Genomic DNA, 19,177 nt, shown 5'->3' on the forward strand with positions numbered 1-19,177 from the left:
CAACAGAGAAAGGGTTCCGCTGGTAATACAGTAGACCAACAGAGAAAAGGTTCCAGTGGTATCACAGTAGACCAATAGAGAAAGGGTTCTGGTGGTAATAGACCAACAGAGAAAGGTTTCCGGTGGTTATACAGTAGACCAACAGAGAAAGGGTTCCATTGATAATACAGTAGACCAACAGAGAAATGGTTCCGGTGGTAATACAGTAGAACAACAGAGAAAGGGTTCTGGTGGTAATAGACCAACAGAGAAAGGGTTCCGTTGGTGATATAGTAGACCAACAAAGAAAGAGGGCTGGTGGTAATACAGTAGACCAACAGAGAAAGGGTTCCGCTGGTAATACAGTAGACCAACAGAGAAAAGTACCGGTGGTAATAGACCAACAGAGAAAGGTTTCCATTGGTAATACAGTAGAGCAAAAGAGAAAGAGGTCTGGTGGTATTACAGTAGACCAACAGAGAAAGAGTGCTGGTTGCAATAGACCAACAGAGAAAGGGTTCTGGTGGTAATACAGTAGACCAACAGAGAAAGAGTTCCGATAGAAATCGACCAACAGGGAAAGGGTTCCGGTGGTAATACAGTAGACCATCAGGGAATGGTTTCTGGTGTTAATTCAGTAGCCCGACAGAGAAAGGGTTCCAGTTTTATTACAGTAAACCAACAGAGAATGGGTTCTGGTGGTAATAGACCAACAGAGAAAAAGTTCTGGTGGTAATACAGTAGACCAACAGAGAAAGGGTTGCGGTGGTATCACAGTAGACCAACAGAGAAAGGTTTCTGGTGGTAATAGACCAACAGAGAAAGGTTTCCGGTGGTTATACAGTAGACCAACAGAGAAAGAGTTCCTTTAGTAATAGACCAACACAGAAAGGGTTCCAGTGTTATTACAGTAGACCAACAGAGAAAGGTTACCGGTGGTAATAGACCAACAGAGAAAGGTTTCCATTGATAATACAGTAGACCAAAAGAGAAAGAGGTCTGGTGGTCTTACAGTAGACCAACAGAGAAAGGGTGCTGGTTGCAATAAACCAACAGAGAAAGGGTTCTGGTGATAATACAGTAGACCAACAGGGAAAGGGGTCTGGTGGTAATACAGTAGACCATCAGAGAAAGGGTTCTGGTGGTAATACAGTAGACCATCAGAGAATGGTTTCTGGTGTTAATTCAGTAGCCCAACAGAGAAAGGGTTACGCTGGTAATTCAGTAGCCCACCATAGAAAGGTTTCCGGTGGTAGTACGGTAGCCCAGCAGAGAAAGGGTTCTTCTGGTAATAAGGTAGACCAAAAGAGAAAGGATTCAGGTGATAGTATGGTAGACCCACAGAGAAAGGGTTCCGGTGGTATTAGTCCAACAGAGAAATTGTTCAGGTGGTAATACAGTAGACCAGCAGAGAAAGAGTGCTGGGGGGAATAGACCAACAGACAAATGGTTCTAGTGGTATTACAGTAGACCAACAGAGAAAGGGTTCTGGTGATAATAGACCAAGAGAGAAAGGGTTCCGGTGGTAATACAGTAGACCAACAAAGAAAAGGGGCTGGTGGTAATACAGTAGCCCAACAGAGAAAGGTTTCCAGTGGTAATACAGTAAACCAACAGAGAAAGGGTTCCGGTTGTAATACAGTAAACCATCAATGAAAGGGTTCCTGTGGTAGTAGCCCAACAGAGAAAAGATTCCGGTGGTAACAGACCAACAGAGAAAGGGTTCCGGTGGTAATACAGTAGACCAACAGAGAAAGGGTTCCATTGATAATACAGTAGACCAACAGAGAAATGGTTCCGGTGGTAATACAGTAGACCAACAGAGAAAGGGTTCCGGTTGTAATACAGTAGACCAACAGAGAAAGGGTTCCATTGATAATACAGTAGACCAACAGAGAAATGGTTCTGGTGGTAAAACAGTAGAACAACAGAGAAATTGTTCTGGTGGTAATAGACCAGCCGAGAAAGGGTTCTGGTGGTAATATAGTAGACCAACAGAGAAAGAGTTCCTTTAGTAATAGACCAACACAGAAAGGGTTCCAGTGTTATTACAGTTGACCAACAGAGAAAGGGTTCTGGTGGTAATAGACCAACAGAGAAAGGGTTCCGGTGGTAATACAGTAGACCAACAGTAAATGGGGTCTGGTGGTAATACAGTAGACCATCAGAGAATGGTTTCTGGTGTTAATACAGTAGCCAAACAGAGAAAGGGTTACTCTGGTAATACAGTAGCCCACCAGAGAAAGGTTTTCGGTAATTGTTACGGAAGCCCAACAAAGATAGGGTTCTTCTGGTAATACGGTGGACCAAAAGAGAAAGTTTTCAGGTGATAAAACGGTAGACCCACAGAGAAAGGGTTCCGGTGGTATTAGTCCAACTGAGAAATAGTTCCGGTGGTAATACAGTAGACCAGCAAAGAAAGATTGCTTGTGGAAATAGACCAACAGAGAAAGGGTTCCGGTGGTATTACTGTATACCAACATAGAAAGGGTTCTGGTGGTAAGAGACCAACAGAGAAAGGGTTCTGGTGGTAATACAGTAGACCATCAGAAAAAGGGTTCCGGTGGTAATAGACCAACAGAGAAAGGGTTCCGGTGGTAATACAGTAGACCAACAGAGAAAGGGTTCCTCTGGTAATACAGTAGACCAACAGAGAAAGGGTTCCAGTGGTATCACAGTAGACCAATAGAGAAAGGTTTCCGGTGGTAATAGACCAACAGAGAAAGGTTTCCGGTGGTTATACAGAGAAAGGGTTCCATTGATAATACAGTAGACCAACAGAGAAAGAGGTCTGGTGGTAATAGACCAGCTGAGAAAGGGTTCCGGTGGTAATACAGTAGACCAACAGAGAAAGGGGTCTGGTGGTAATAGACCAACAGAGGTTCAGGTGGTAATACAGTAGACCAGCAGGGAAAGGGTTCCGGTGGTAATACAGTAGACCAACAGAGAAAGGGTTCCGCTGGTAATACAGTAGACCAACAGAGAAAAGGTTCCAGTGGTATCACAGTAGACCAATAGAGAAAGGGTTCTGGTGGTAATAGACCAACAGAGAAAGGTTTCCGGTGGTTATACAGTAGACCAACAGAGAAAGGGTTCCATTGATAATACAGTAGACCAACAGAGAAATGGTTCCGGTGGTAATACAGTAGAACAACAGAGAAAGGGTTCTGGTGGTAATAGACCAACAGAGAAAGGGTTCCGTTGGTGATATAGTAGACCAACAAAGAAAGAGGGCTGGTGGTAATACAGTAGACCAACAGAGAAAGGGTTCCGCTGGTAATACAGTAGACCAACAGAGAAAAGTACCGGTGGTAATAGACCAACAGAGAAAGGTTTCCATTGGTAATACAGTAGAGCAAAAGAGAAAGAGGTCTGGTGGTATTACAGTAGACCAACAGAGAAAGAGTGCTGGTTGCAATAGACCAACAGAGAAAGGGTTCTGGTGGTAATACAGTAGACCAACAGAGAAAGAGTTCCGATAGAAATCGACCAACAGGGAAAGGGTTCCGGTGGTAATACAGTAGACCATCAGGGAATGGTTTCTGGTGTTAATTCAGTAGCCCGACAGAGAAAGGGTTCCAGTTTTATTACAGTAAACCAACAGAGAATGGGTTCTGGTGGTAATAGACCAACAGAGAAAAAGTTCTGGTGGTAATACAGTAGACCAACAGAGAAAGGGTTGCGGTGGTATCACAGTAGACCAACAGAGAAAGGTTTCTGGTGGTAATAGACCAACAGAGAAAGGTTTCCGGTGGTTATACAGTAGACCAACAGAGAAAGAGTTCCTTTAGTAATAGACCAACACAGAAAGGGTTCCAGTGTTATTACAGTAGACCAACAGAGAAAGGTTACCGGTGGTAATAGACCAACAGAGAAAGGTTTCCATTGATAATACAGTAGACCAAAAGAGAAAGAGGTCTGGTGGTCTTACAGTAGACCAACAGAGAAAGGGTGCTGGTTGCAATAAACCAACAGAGAAAGGGTTCTGGTGATAATACAGTAGACCAACAGGGAAAGGGGTCTGGTGGTAATACAGTAGACCATCAGAGAAAGGGTTCTGGTGGTAATACAGTAGACCATCAGAGAATGGTTTCTGGTGTTAATTCAGTAGCCCAACAGAGAAAGGGTTACGCTGGTAATTCAGTAGCCCACCATAGAAAGGTTTCCGGTGGTAGTACGGTAGCCCAGCAGAGAAAGGGTTCTTCTGGTAATAAGGTAGACCAAAAGAGAAAGGATTCAGGTGATAGTATGGTAGACCCACAGAGAAAGGGTTCCGGTGGTATTAGTCCAACAGAGAAATTGTTCAGGTGGTAATACAGTAGACCAGCAGAGAAAGAGTGCTGGGGGGAATAGACCAACAGACAAATGGTTCTAGTGGTATTACAGTAGACCAACAGAGAAAGGGTTCTGGTGATAATAGACCAAGAGAGAAAGGGTTCCGGTGGTAATACAGTAGACCAACAAAGAAAAGGGGCTGGTGGTAATACAGTAGCCCAACAGAGAAAGGTTTCCAGTGGTAATACAGTAAACCAACAGAGAAAGGGTTCCGGTTGTAATACAGTAAACCATCAAAGAAAGGGTTCCTGTGGTAGTAGCCCAACAGAGAAAAGATTCCGGTGGTAACAGACCAACAGAGAAAGGGTTCCGGTGGTAATACAGTAGACCAACAGAGAAAGGGTTCCATTGATAATACAGTAGACCAACAGAGAAATGGTTCCGGTGGTAATACAGTAGACCAACAGAGAAAGGGTTCCGGTTGTAATACAGTAGACCAACAGAGAAAGGGTTCCATTGATAATACAGTAGACCAACAGAGAAATGGTTCTGGTGGTAAAACAGTAGAACAACAGAGAAATTGTTCTGGTGGTAATAGACCAGCCGAGAAAGGGTTCTGGTGGTAATATAGTAGACCAACAGAGAAAGAGTTCCTTTAGTAATAGACCAACACAGAAAGGGTTCCAGTGTTATTACAGTTGACCAACAGAGAAAGGGTTCTGGTGGTAATAGACCAACAGAGAAAGGGTTCCGGTGGTAATACAGTAGACCAACAGTAAATGGGGTCTGGTGGTAATACAGTAGACCATCAGAGAATGGTTTCTGGTGTTAATACAGTAGCCAAACAGAGAAAGGGTTACTCTGGTAATACAGTAGCCCACCAGAGAAAGGTTTTCGGTAATTGTTACGGAAGCCCAACAAAGATAGGGTTCTTCTGGTAATACGGTGGACCAAAAGAGAAAGTTTTCAGGTGATAAAACGGTAGACCCACAGAGAAAGGGTTCCGGTGGTATTAGTCCAACTGAGAAATAGTTCCGGTGGTAATACAGTAGACCAGCAAAGAAAGATTGCTTGTGGTAATAGACCAACAGAGAAAGGGTTCCGGTGGTATTACTGTATACCAACATAGAAAGGGTTCTGGTGGTAAGAGACCAACAGAGAAAGGGTTCTGGTGGTAATACAGTAGACCATCAGAAAAAGGGTTCCGGTGGTAATAGACCAACAGAGAAAGGGTTCCGGTGGTAATACAGTAGACCAACAGAGAAAGGGTTCCTCTGGTAATACAGTAGACCAACAGAGAAAGGGTTCCAGTGGTATCACAGTAGACCAATAGAGAAAGGTTTCCGGTGGTAATAGACCAACAGAGAAAGGTTTCCGGTGGTTATACAGAGAAAGGGTTCCATTGATAATACAGTAGACCAACAGAGAAAGAGGTCTGGTGGTAATAGACCAGCTGAGAAAGGGTTCCGGTGGTAATACAGTAGACCAACAGAGAAAGGGGTCTGGTGGTAATAGACCAACAGAGGTTCAGGTGGTAATACAGTAGACCAGCAGGGAAAGGGTTCCGGTGGTAATACAGTAGACCAACAGAGAAAGGGTTCCGCTGGTAATACAGTAGACCAACAGAGAAAAGGTTCCAGTGGTATCACAGTAGACCAATAGAGAAAGGGTTCTGGTGGTAATAGACCAACAGAGAAAGGTTTCCGGTGGTTATACAGTAGACCAACAGAGAAAGGGTTCCATTGATAATACAGTAGACCAACAGAGAAATGGTTCCGGTGGTAATACAGTAGAACAACAGAGAAAGGGTTCTGGTGGTAATAGACCAACAGAGAAAGGGTTCCGTTGGTGATATAGTAGACCAACAAAGAAAGAGGGCTGGTGGTAATACAGTAGACCAACAGAGAAAGGGTTCCGCTGGTAATACAGTAGACCAACAGAGAAAAGTACCGGTGGTAATAGACCAACAGAGAAAGGTTTCCATTGGTAATACAGTAGAGCAAAAGAGAAAGAGGTCTGGTGGTATTACAGTAGACCAACAGAGAAAGAGTGCTGGTTGCAATAGACCAACAGAGAAAGGGTTCTGGTGGTAATACAGTAGACCAACAGAGAAAGAGTTCCGATAGAAATCGACCAACAGGGAAAGGGTTCCGGTGGTAATACAGTAGACCATCAGGGAATGGTTTCTGGTGTTAATTCAGTAGCCCGACAGAGAAAGGGTTCCAGTTTTATTACAGTAAACCAACAGAGAATGGGTTCTGGTGGTAATAGACCAACAGAGAAAAAGTTCTGGTGGTAATACAGTAGACCAACAGAGAAAGGGTTGCGGTGGTATCACAGTAGACCAACAGAGAAAGGTTTCTGGTGGTAATAGACCAACAGAGAAAGGTTTCCGGTGGTTATACAGTAGACCAACAGAGAAAGAGTTCCTTTAGTAATAGACCAACACAGAAAGGGTTCCAGTGTTATTACAGTAGACCAACAGAGAAAGGTTACCGGTGGTAATAGACCAACAGAGAAAGGTTTCCATTGATAATACAGTAGACCAAAAGAGAAAGAGGTCTGGTGGTATTACAGTAGACCAACAGAGAAAGGGTGCTGGTTGCAATAAACCAACAGAGAAAGGGTTCTGGTGGTAATACAGTAGACCAACAGAGAAAGAGTTCCTATAGAAATAGACCAACAGGGAAAGGGTTCTGGTGGTATTACTGTAGACCAACAGAGAACGGGTTCTGGTGGTAATAGACCAACAGAGAACGGGTTCCGGTGGTAATACAGTAAACCATCAGGGAATGGTTTCTGGTGTTAATTCAGTAGCCCGACAGAGAAAGGGTTCCAGTTTTATTACAGTAAACCAACAGAGAAAGGGTTCTGGTGGTAATAGACCAACAGAGAAAAAGTTCCGGTAGTAATACAGTAGACCAACAGAGAAAGGTTTCTGGTGATAATAGACCAACAGAGAAAGGTTTCTGGTGGTAATAGACCAACAGAGAAAGGTTTCCGGTGGTTATACAGTAGACCAACAGAGAAAGAGTTCCTTTAGTAATAGACCAACACAGAAAGGGTTCCAGTGTTATTACAGTAGACCAACAGAGAAAGGTTTCCGGTGGTGATAGACCAACAGAGAAAGGTTTCTGGTGGTAATAGACCAACAGAGAAATGCTTCCCCTCGTAAAACAGTAGACAAACAGAGAAAGGTTTCCGGTGGTAATACATTCAACTAACAGAGAAAGTGTTCCGGTGGTAATACAGAAAGTGTTACTCTGGTATTACAGTAGCCCAACAGAGAAAGGTTTCCGGTGGGAATAGACCAACAGAGAAAGATTTCCGGTAGTTCAGTAGTCCAACAGAGAAAGGGTTCTGGTGGTAATAGACCAACAGACAAAGTGTTCCGGTGGTAATACAGTAGACCAACGGAGAAATTGTTCCGTTGGTAATAGACCAACAAATAAAGGGTTACGGTGGTAGTACAGTAGGCCAACAGAGAAAGGTTTTCTATGATAATATGGTACACCAGCAGAGAAAGGGTTCAGGTGGTTATACAGTAAACCAACAGAGAAAGGGTTCCGGTGGTAATAGACCAACAGAGAAAGGTTTCCGGTGGTAATACAGTAGAAAAACAGGGAAAGGGTTCTGCTGGTAATACGGTAGACCAACAGAGAAAGGGTTCCGGTTGTAATAGACCAAGAGTGAAAGGGTTCCAGTGGTATTACAGTAGACTAACAGAGAAATGTTTTCTGTGATTATACGGTACCCCAGCAGAGAAAGGGTTCCGGTGGTAATAGACCAACATAGAAAGGGTTCCGGTGGTAATACCGTAGACCAACAGAGAAAGGGTGCCGGTTGGTAATAGACTAACAGAGAAAGGGTTCCGGTGGTAATACAGTAGACATACAGAGAAAGGGGTCTTGTGGTAATACAGTAGACTAAAAGAGAAAGGGTTCCGCTAGTAATACAGTAGACCAACAGAGAAAGGTTTCCATTGGTAATGTGGTAGCCCAACAGAGAAAGGGTTCCGCTGGTAATAGACCAACAGTGAAATGGGTCTGGTGATAATACAGTGGACCAACAGGGAAAGGTTCCGGTGGTAATACAGTAGACCAACAGAGAAAGAGTTACAGTGGTAATAGACAAACAGTGAAAGTGTTCAAGGGGTATTACAGTAGACCAACAGAGAAAGGGTTCTGGTGGTAATAGACCAGCAGAGAAAGGTTTTCCGGTGGTAATACAGTAGACCAACAGAGAAAAGGTTCTGTTGGTAATACAGTAGACCGACAGAGAAAGGGTTCCGGGGGTAATACAGTAGACAAACAGAGAAAGGGTTCCGGTGGTAATACAGTAGTCCAACAGAGAAAGTGTTACTCTGGTATTACAGTAGCCCAACAGAGAAAGGTTTCCGGTGGGAATAGACCAACAGAGAAAGATTTCTGGTGGTAATACAGATCACCAACAGTGAAAGGTTTCTGGTGGTAATAGACCTACAGGGAAAGGGTTCCAGTGGTAATTCAGTAGACCATCAGAGAAATGTGTCCACTGGTTATACAGTAGACATCAGAGAAAGGTTTCCGCTAGTTATACAGTTGACCAACAGAGAAAGGGTTCCTTTGGTAATAGACCAACACAGAAAGCATTCTGGTGGTCATTCAGTAGCCCAAGAGAGGAAGGGGTCTGGTGTTAATACGGTAGACCAACAGAGAAATGGTTCCACTGGTAATACAGTAGACCAACAGGGAAAGGGTTCCGGTGGTAATAGACCAACAGAGAAATGATTCTGCTGCTAATACAGTAGACCCAACAGAGAAAGGGTTCCGGTGGTTATAGACCAACAGAGAAAGGGTTCCGGTGCTAATTCATTAGACCAACAGAGATAGGGTTCCGGTGGTAATAGACCAACAGAGAAAGGGTTCCACTGGTAATACAGTAGACCAAACGAGAAAGGGTTCTGGTGGTAACAGACCATCATAGAAAGGGTTCCGGTGGTAATACAGTAGACTAACAGAGAAAGGGTTCCGCTAGTAGTTCAGTAGACTAACAGAGAAAGGGTTCTGGTGGTAATACAGTAGCCCAACAGAGAAAGGGATTTGGTGGTAATACAGTAGACTAACAGAGAAAGGGTTCCGCTAGTAGTTCAGTAGACTAACAGAGAAAGGGTTCTGGTGGTAATACAGTAGCCCAACAGAGAAAGGGTTATGCTGGTATTACAGTAGCCCAAAAGAGAAAGGTTTCCGGTGGTAATAGACCAACAGAGGAAGATTTCCGGTGGTAATACAGATTATCAACAGTGAAAGGGTTCTGGTGGTAATAGATCAACAGGGAAAGGGTTCTGTAGGTAATTCAGTCGACCATCAGAGAAAGGTTTCCACTGGCTATACTGTAGACCTTCAGAGAAAGGTTTTTGCTGGTTTATAGAGTAGACCAACAGAGAAATGGTTCCACTGGTAATACAGTAGACCAACAGGGAAAGGGTTCCAGTGGTAATAGACCAACAGAGAAATGATTCTGCTGCTAATACAGTAGACCCAACAGAGAAAGGGTTCCGGTGGTAATAGACCAACAGAGAAAGGGTTCCGGTGGTAATTCATTAGACCAACAGAGATAGGGTTCCGGTGGTAATAGACCAACAGAGAAAGGGTTCCACTGGTAATACAGTAGACCAAACGAGAAAGGGTTCTGGTGGTAACAGACCATCATAGAAAGGGTTCCGGTGGTAATACAGTAGACTAACAGAGAAAGGGATTTGGTGGTAATACAGTAGACTAACAGAGAAAGGGTTCCGCTAGTAGTTCAGTAGACTAACAGAGAAAGGGTTCTGGTGGTAATACAGTAGCCCAACAGAGAAAGGGATTTGGTGGTAATACAGTAGACTAACAGAGAAAGGGTTCCGCTAGTAGTTCAGTAGACTAACAGAGAAAGGGTTCTGGTGGTAATACAGTAGCCCAACAGAGAAAGGGTTATGCTGGTATTACAGTAGCCCAAAAGAGAAAGGTTTCCGGTGGTAATAGACCAACAGAGGAAGATTTCCGGTGGTAATACAGATTATCAACAGTGAAAGGGTTCTGGTGGTAATAGATCAACATGGAAAGGGTTCTGTAGGTAATTCAGTCGACCATCAGAGAAAGGTTTCCGCTGGCTATACTGTAGACCTTCAGAGAAAGGTTTTTGCTGGTTATAGAGTAGACCAACAGAGAAAGGGTTCCTTTGATAATAGACCAACAGAGAAAGGATTCTGGTGGTTATACAGTAGCCCAACAGAGAAAGGGGTCTGGTGGTAATACGGTTGACCAACAGAGAAATTATTCTGCCGGTAATACAGTAGACCCAACAGAGAAAGGGTTCCAGTGGTAATAGACCAACAGAGAAAGGGTTCCAGTAGTTATACAGTAGACCCACAGAGAGATGGGTTCTGCTGGTAATACAGTAGACCGTCAGAGAAAGGGTTCCGGTGATAATTCAGTAAATCAACAGAGAAAGGGTTCTGGTGGTAATATTGTAGCCCAACAGAGAAAGGTTTCCGGTGGTAATAGACCAACAGAGAAAGGTTTCTGGTGGTAATACAGATGACCAACAGTGAAAAGGTTCTGGTGGTAATAGACCAACCGGGAAAGGGGTCTGGTGGTAATATGATAGACCAACAGAGAAATAGTTCCACTGGTAATCCAGTTGACCAACAGAGAAAGGGTTCCGGTGCTAAAACAGTAGCCCAACAGAGAAAGGGTTCCGGTGATATTACAGTAGACCCACCAAGAAAGGGTTCTGGTGGTAATACAGTAGACCAACAGAGAAAGGGTTCCGGTGCTAAAACAGTAGCCCAACAGAGAAAGGGTTCCGGTGATATTACAGTAGACCCACCAAGAAAGGGTTCTGGTGGTAATACAGTAGCCCAACAGAGAAAGGGTTATGCTGGTATTACAGTAGCCCAAAAGAGAAAGGTTTCCGGTGGTAATAGACCAACAGAGGAAGATTTCCGGTGGTAATACAGATTATCAACAGTGAAAGGGTTCTGGTGGTAATAGATCAACAGGGAAAGGGTTCTGTAGGTAATTCAGTCGACCATCAGAGAAAGGTTTCCGCTGGCTATACTGTAGACCTTCAGAGAAAGGTTTTTGCTGGTTATAGAGTAGACCAACAGAGAAAGGGTTCCTTTGATAATAGACCAACAGAGAAAGGATTCTGGTGGTTATACAGTAGCCCAACAGAGAAAGGGGTCTGGTGGTAATACGGTTGACCAACAGAGAAATTATTCTGCCGGTAATACAGTAGACCCAACAGAGAAAGGGTTCCAGTGGTAATAGACCAACAGAGAAAGGGTTCCAGTAGTTATACAGTAGACCCACAGAGAGATGGGTTCTGCTGGTAATACAGTAGACCGTCAGAGAAAGGGTTCCGGTGATAATTCAGTAAATCAACAGAGAAAGGGTTCTGGTGGTAATATTGTAGCCCAACAGAGAAAGGTTTCCGGTGGTAATAGACCAACAGAGAAAGGTTTCTGGTGGTAATACAGATGACCAACAGTGAAAAGGTTCTGGTGGTAATAGACCAACCGGGAAAGGGGTCTGGTGGTAATATGATAGACCAACAGAGAAATAGTTCCACTGGTAATCCAGTTGACCAACAGAGAAAGGGTTCCGGTGCTAAAACAGTAGCCCAACAGAGAAAGGGTTCCGGTGATATTACAGTAGACCCTCCAAGAAAGGGTTCTGGTGGTATTACAGTAGACCAACAGAGAAAAGGGTCTGGTGGTAATACAGAGAAAGGGTTTTGGTTGCAATAGACCAACGAACACCAACATATGCTGCAGCCTTTAGTTGTAGCCACATATTTTCTACAAGACGTTTTCACGAGCGTCAGACTTTTCATTCAATTGGATTATACAAGGTAATCACCGATGATTTTGTTGATGGGTTGGGTGATCTGCATAATGATAAATGAGGTTTCCCAAATGAACAGCGACCTGAAATAATCTGTTACAATACGTGTATCATTATGAACTGGCACTGAACGTTCGATTAGTCTTTTTATTCCTCTACAGCAGTTTCAGATCAAGACTTATTCTTACCATATCTATAAAGTACATCTTAATTGTCCCCGACTTTCTTCCCCTCCACCCTCCCTCTCCCCTCCTCTGACCTGTAGCCCTGCAGGTAGTTCTGTCAGCAGGCAGAGACTGTCTGGTGGCTGGGGACTCGTGCTCCAGCGACGAGACCTGCAGCCCACGTCTGCGGACCCTGCGTCAGTGCGTAGCGGGCAATGGTAGCATGAAGCTGGGCCCCGGGGCCCGGAGCCAGTGCGCCAACGCCGTGTCGGCCCTGCTCTCCAGCCCCCTGCACGGTTGCCAGTGCAAGCGAGGCATGAAGAAGGAGAAGAACTGCCTCAGCATCTACTGGAGTCTCCATCAGTCTGTCATACACGGTGAGCAATTTAGCCAGGTGCTCAGTCATTTGTATTGGATGGGACAGCGGCCAAGTCCATTTATGTAACACAGGTTACAGATTTAACTCTCTACCCAGAACATAATGTGGCTGATGCAGCTGAGTCATGATGCCTGGCAAACAGTCAGCTATCAGTCACTACACCTGGTGTCACTGTGGAATAATTGACTGAAGGTCCTTGGAGAGGGGTATTTTTTTCCTGTATTAACCTGCACGAGAGCTAGTAAACGACTACAGGAAATTAATAATGTGTGAATTAGGCTTGGCCATTATCCAGAGTGTTATGCCTTCATACTGACCTGGTGCTATACCGGGATATTCAGTAATACCAGCCCTATTTTCAAACCCCATTGATACTCTGTCATCCGAAGGTTAGCAATGCCAACAACTACATGTAAAATCCCATAGAGAATGCTAACTAAATGTTAATGAGCGCATTGCGAATATTTTGTAAAGTTTCTGACCTAAACTATACAAGTAACTCAAAAATGCTACTCACAGTTTGCTGCACGCACCAAATAAATATTAGCCAGCTAGGCTCTTGATCCAGGAGGGGATTCTCTGCTGTTGGAAGAAGCTAACCACTTAGCTAGATAGCTAACTAGCTACTAAATTAGCAAGTCAAATGCACAACTGCAGAGATTAAGCACATTTTAGACAGTTAATTTAATAGTTCTACGATATCCAGCTGGCAAACATTTAGTAGGGAATTCCATACTTTAATTATATCACCTGGTGCTGCACAACGGTGAGTGACTCACAAGGCTCCGGTCTCTAGTCTCAACCCTACGTGACTGGGGACTACCGTAAGCTTCATAATAATGACTGGTGAAATTAAGAACACAATGTTCTTTCGCTCCTATTGCACAAGTTGACTGCAGGTATTTATTTAAAAAGTAGCTACAAATATTAAAATGTCAAAAACAAAATTCAAAGAAATAGTTTCAATGGTATTGACAGTATTGAAAAACCATCCCATGGCTTATTCCAAATACCCCGGTATACGGTATATACGGTATACCATCCAATCCTAGTGTGAATCCTGTTCATTAGCTCCAAAGGGATAATGTGTCATTACCGTGTCATGCAATGTGTCATTCCATATTCTCTCAGGACTCAACCTGGTAGAGAGTTACCCTTATGAAGCCATGGAGAGAGACTACGACTACGTTCGTCTGGCCTCCATCACGGCTGGTAAGTACAGTGACCTCGGTTAATTTTGATCTCAACCTTTTCACCATGAACCAAAAGAAAGAAAAGAAAGAAAAGAACCCGTCTTATATCGTTTAGGTCCCCTGGAAGGCAGCCTTAGGCATAGAATAGTCCACATTGTGTCCTGGAGGCATAGTTAAAAATGAAAACATTTTCCAAGAGTCTGAACACAATTAGCAATATTACAAATTATATGTTCGTTTCAAAGACCCTCATTTACATCTGATTTATCATTTCATTTTGAGGAAGACAAGTACAGAAGAACAATGAACCAGACCAATAGAGGAACTAGATTAGAAATTATTCATACCCCTTCACTTTTCCACGTTTTGTTGTGTTACAGCCTTAATTCAAATTAGATTACATAATGACAAAGTGAAAAAATGTTTTTAGAAATTATTGCAAATTTATTGAGAATGAAATACTGAAATATTACATTTACATACGTACCAGTCAAAAGTTTGGACACACCTATTGATTCCAGGGTTTTTCTTATTTTTTTTTACTATTTTCTACATTTCAGAATAATAGTGAAGACATCAAAACTATGAAATAACACATGGAATAATGTAGTAATCAAAAAAGTGTTAAACAAATCAAATCTATTTTATATTTGAGATTCTTCAAAGTATCCACCCTTTGCCTTGATGACAGCTTTGCACACTCTTGGCATTCTCTCGACCAGCTTCATGAGTTACTCACCTGGAATGTATTTAAATTAAACAGGTGTGCCTTGTTAAAAGTTAATTTGTGGAATTTATTTCCTTCTTAATGTGTTTGAGCCAATCAGTTGTGTACAAAGTACTGGTGGTATACAGAAGATAGCCCTATTTGGTAAAAGACCAAGTCCATATTATGTTTTGCTCGCCTGAGGTAGAGTACCTAATGATAAGCTTTAGACCTCACTATCTATCTAGAGAGTTTTCATCTGTATTTTTTGTAGCTGTCTACATATCACCACAGACATCGGTCTGTGGCTGGAACTAAAAACGCGCTCAATGAGCTGTATAAGGCCATAAGCAAACAGGAAAACGCTTATTCAAAGGGGGAGATCCTAGTGGCCGGGGACTTTAATGCAGGGAAAGTTAAATAAGTTTTACCTGATTTCTATCAGCATGTTAAATGTGCAACCAGCGGGAAAACATTTCTAGACCACCTTTACTACACACACAGAGATGCGTACAAAGCTCTCCCTCTCCCTCCATTTGGCAAATCTGACCATAATTATATCCTCCTGATTCCTGCTTACAAGCAAAAATTAAAGCAGGAAGTACCAGTGACTCGGTCTATAAAAAAGTGGTCAGATGAAGCAGATGCTAAACTACAGGACTGCTTTGCTAGCACAGACTGGAATATGTTCCGGGATTCTTCCGATGGCATTGAGGAGTACACCACATCAGTCACTGGCTTTATCAATAAGTGCATCGAGGATGTCGTCCCCACTGTGACTGTATGTACTGTCGTGTCTTTGGCTATGCCAGATTAAGTGATAGGACATGCTATTCTATAAAATCCTTTCTCTGTAATTAATATTACCTGATTAAGCTAATCATGTAAATGTAATTAACTAGAAAGTCGGGGCACCACGGAAGAACGTTTATAGAGACGTTATCTTCCGAATAAACTCTTAAAATACTTATTAATATTTTACATCGATAGCCGTCATCTTAATCATCTTATTTTCAGTCTCATAATGAAAGTTGTAAATTATTGGTTATCTTCACGAACCCTGGCTAACAAGTTGAATCAGAAATACAAAATTGGGTTTAATTATTGATTTACTAAATACCTAAACTAATCACACAGAATTACATATACACAGAATACAAATGATGTCATACAGAAAACGTCCCTGGTGGACGGAGCCGACATTTGTTACACAAAGGAAGGGGGTTGGCTTAAATGAAAGAGTGGGAAGACTTAGGAACAAATAAACAGCAGCTATGCTATCGTAAATACATTATCTTATGCATTCTAAATTACCGCTCATTTGGAAAAGGAAAATGCAATAAATATTTACTCTGAGCTGCGCTTCGATAGATTGGTCGTAGATGCTGGCCGGGTTGGCCAACAGATCTTCCTGTCCTCGGAAGAATGTCAATGGTGGTAAAGTGGATACGTGGTGGTATCTTCGTCTGTGGTTGTTAGACTGGATCCGTCGTCCGTCCTTTCCTAGGCCATGTCTACAGCGGCCGCTGCTAACTCAACGGCTAGGAAGTATCACTTCTGTAGTGAATAAGCTCAAAGTTCATACCATTCGCCACCAAAGCTCACGCCGAGGTTGGCTTAGTTCTGTACTTGACATGTGTGTCCTTATAACGCAGAGGCTGCAGACCTCACGTAGTGGAACATGTGGTTATCTTTTCGTCAAAGGCTTATATAGTGGAGAGGGGGAAGGATGTGTTTCATCGTTTATAACCCCTGTCTCTTCACAGGGGCGGGCCACTGATCAAGCAGGGCACTTTCCTTATGAAAACGCAATTCTCTCATTTGGAAGCTAAAATTACATTTAATCTCCTAACAAACAATTTCAATATCAAACATTTCAATTGCATAACAATTCCATGTGACTCTGATAACTAGAGGGTGTATACTTTCCCAGGTACAGTTTATGTCGTCCTGTCATCAGTCATAATGTCTCAGATGACAACCGAACTGACATCCATACTCATTACGTTCAAAAGCATATTTCCAACTGGTTTTATTACCAAAATATGGTTCCTTTTCCCCATTTGTTTGATGTTCCCAGACTCTCTATATTTAACACAGGCTATTCAACAGTCTTTCAGTAGGGTCAGAAAGAGATGGGAAGGGAGAAAGGTATTTATGGGGGGGGGGTCATAAACCTTACCCACAGGCCAACGTCATGACAGTACATACCCCAACCCGAAACCATGGATTACAGGCAACATTCGCACTGAGCTAAAGGGTAGCGGGACTCTAACCCGGAAGCTGATAAGAAATCCCGCTATGCCCTCCAACAAACCATCAAACAGGCAAAGATCAATACAGGACTAAGATCGAATCGTACTACTGCCCAGTGACACGAACCTACCAGACGAGCTAAATAACTTCTATGCTCGCTTTGAGGCAAGTAACACTGAAACATGCATGAGAGCATCAGCTGTTCCGGACAACTGTGTGATCACGCTCTCCACAGCTGATGTGAGTAAGACCTTCAAACAGGTCAGCATTCATAAGGCCGCTGGGCCAGACGGATTACCAGGACGTGTACTTCGAGCATGCACTGACCAACTTGCCAGTGTCTTCACTGACATTTTCAACCTCTCCCTATCTGAGTCTGTAATACCAACATGTTTCAAGCAGACTACCATAGTCCCTGTCCCCAAGAACACTAAGGTAACCTGCCTAAATGACTACCGACCTGTAGCGCTCACGTCTGTAGCCATGAAATGCTCTGAAAGGCTGGTCATGGCTCACATCAACACCATTATCCCAGAAACCCTAGACCCACTCCAATTTGCATACCGCACGAACATATTCACAGATGATGCAATCTCTATTGCACTCCACACTGCCCTTTCACACCTGGACAAAAGGAACACCTATGTAAGAATGCTATTCCTTGACTACAGCTCAGAGTTCAACACCATAGTTCCCTCAAAGCTCATCACTAAGTTAAGGACCCTGGGACGAAACACCTCACTCTGAAACTGGATCCTGGACTTCCTGACAGGCTGCCCCCAGGTGGTAAGGGTAGGTAACAACACATCCCCCATGCTGATCCTCAACACGGAGGCCCCTCAGGTGTGCGCGCTCAGCCCCCTCCTGTACTCCCTGTTCACATGACTGCACGGCCAGGCACGACTCCAACACCGTCATTAAGTTTGCTGATGACACAACAGTGGTAGGCCTGATCACCGACAATGATGAGACAGCCTATAGGGAGGTCAGAGACCTGACCATGTGGTGCAAAGATAACAACCTCTCCCTCAACGTGATCAAGACAAAGAAGATGATTGTGGAGTACAGGAAAAGGAGGACTGAGCATGCCCCCATTCTCATCGACGGGGCTGTAGTGGAGCAGGTTGAGAGCTTCAAGTTCCTTGGCGTCCACATCACCAACAAACTAAAATGGAACAAGCACACCAAGACAGGCATGAAGAGGACACGACAAAACCTATCCCCCCTCAGGAGACTGAAAAGATTTGGCATGGGTCCTCAGATCCTCAAAAAGTTTTACAGCTGCACCATCGAGAGCATATTGACTGCTTGCATCACTACCTGGTATGGCAACTGCTCGGCCTCTGACCACAAGGCACTACAGAGGGTAGTGCGTACGGCCCAGTACATCACTGGGGCCAAGCTTCCTGCCATCCAGGACATCTATACCAGGCGGTGTCAGAGGAAGGCCCTAAAAGTTGTCAAAGACTCCAGCCACCCTAGTCATAGACTCCTTTCTCTGCTACCGCATGGCAAGTGGTCCCAGAGCACTAAGTCCAGGTCCAAGAAGCTCCTAAATAGCTTCTACCCCCAAGCCATAAGACTCCTGAACAGCTAATCAAATGGCTACCCAGACTATTTGCATTGCACCCCCCCCCCCCCCCCCCCCAATCGCTGCTGCTACTCTCTGTTATTATCTATGTGTAATCACTCTTTAATAACTCTACCTATACATGTACATATTACCTCAATTACCTCAACACCGAGGTGCCCCCGCACATTGACATTGACTCTGTACCGGTACCCCCTGTATGTAGCTCCGCTATTGTTATTCACTGCTGCTCTTTAATTATTTGTTATTCTTATCTCTTACTTTTTGTTGTTGTTGGTATTTTCTAAAAACTGCATTGTTGGTTAAGGGCTTGTAAGTAAACATGTCACTGTAAGGTCTACACCTGTTGTATTGGGTGCATGTGACAAATACAATTTCATTTGATTTGATTTGATGTCAAGAACAGCTCAAATAAGCAAAGACAAATGACAGTCCATCATTACTTTAAGACATGAAGGTCAGTCAATCCGGAAAATCTCAATAACTTTGAAAGTTTCTTCAAATGCTGTCGCAAACACCATCAAGCACGATGATGAAACTGGCTCTCATGAGGACCGCCACAGGAAAGGAAGACCCAGAGTTACCTCTGCTGCAGAGGATAAATTCATTACAGTTAGCAGCCTCAGATTGCAGCCCAAATAAATGCTTCACAGAGTTCAAAGTAACAGACACATCTCAACATCAACTGCGTGAATCAGGCCTTCATGGTCATGTTGCTGCAAAGAAACCACTACTAAAGCACACCAATAAGAAGAAGAGACTTGCT

At 43.5% G+C, this 19,177-nt stretch overlaps 1 protein-coding gene across 1 annotated transcript in view; it reads left to right on the plus strand.

Moving 5' to 3' along the window:
* Positions 1-19,177, plus strand: part of gfra4b (GDNF family receptor alpha 4b) — a 92,998-nt gene that overhangs the window by 64,512 nt on the left and 9,309 nt on the right. The window contains exons 2-3 of the mRNA XM_014199109.3: positions 12,388-12,663; positions 13,797-13,877. Of these exons, the coding sequence (XP_014054584.1) occupies positions 12,388-12,663; positions 13,797-13,877 (357 nt within the window). The remainder of the gene's footprint in view (positions 1-12,387; positions 12,664-13,796; positions 13,878-19,177) is intronic.

The sequence above is a fragment of the Salmo salar genome, chromosome 05 (assembly GCF_965601325.2).
Source record: "Salmo salar chromosome 05, fSalSal1, whole genome shotgun sequence".
In the NCBI taxonomy this organism is placed as follows: domain Eukaryota; kingdom Metazoa; phylum Chordata; class Actinopteri; order Salmoniformes; family Salmonidae; genus Salmo; species Salmo salar.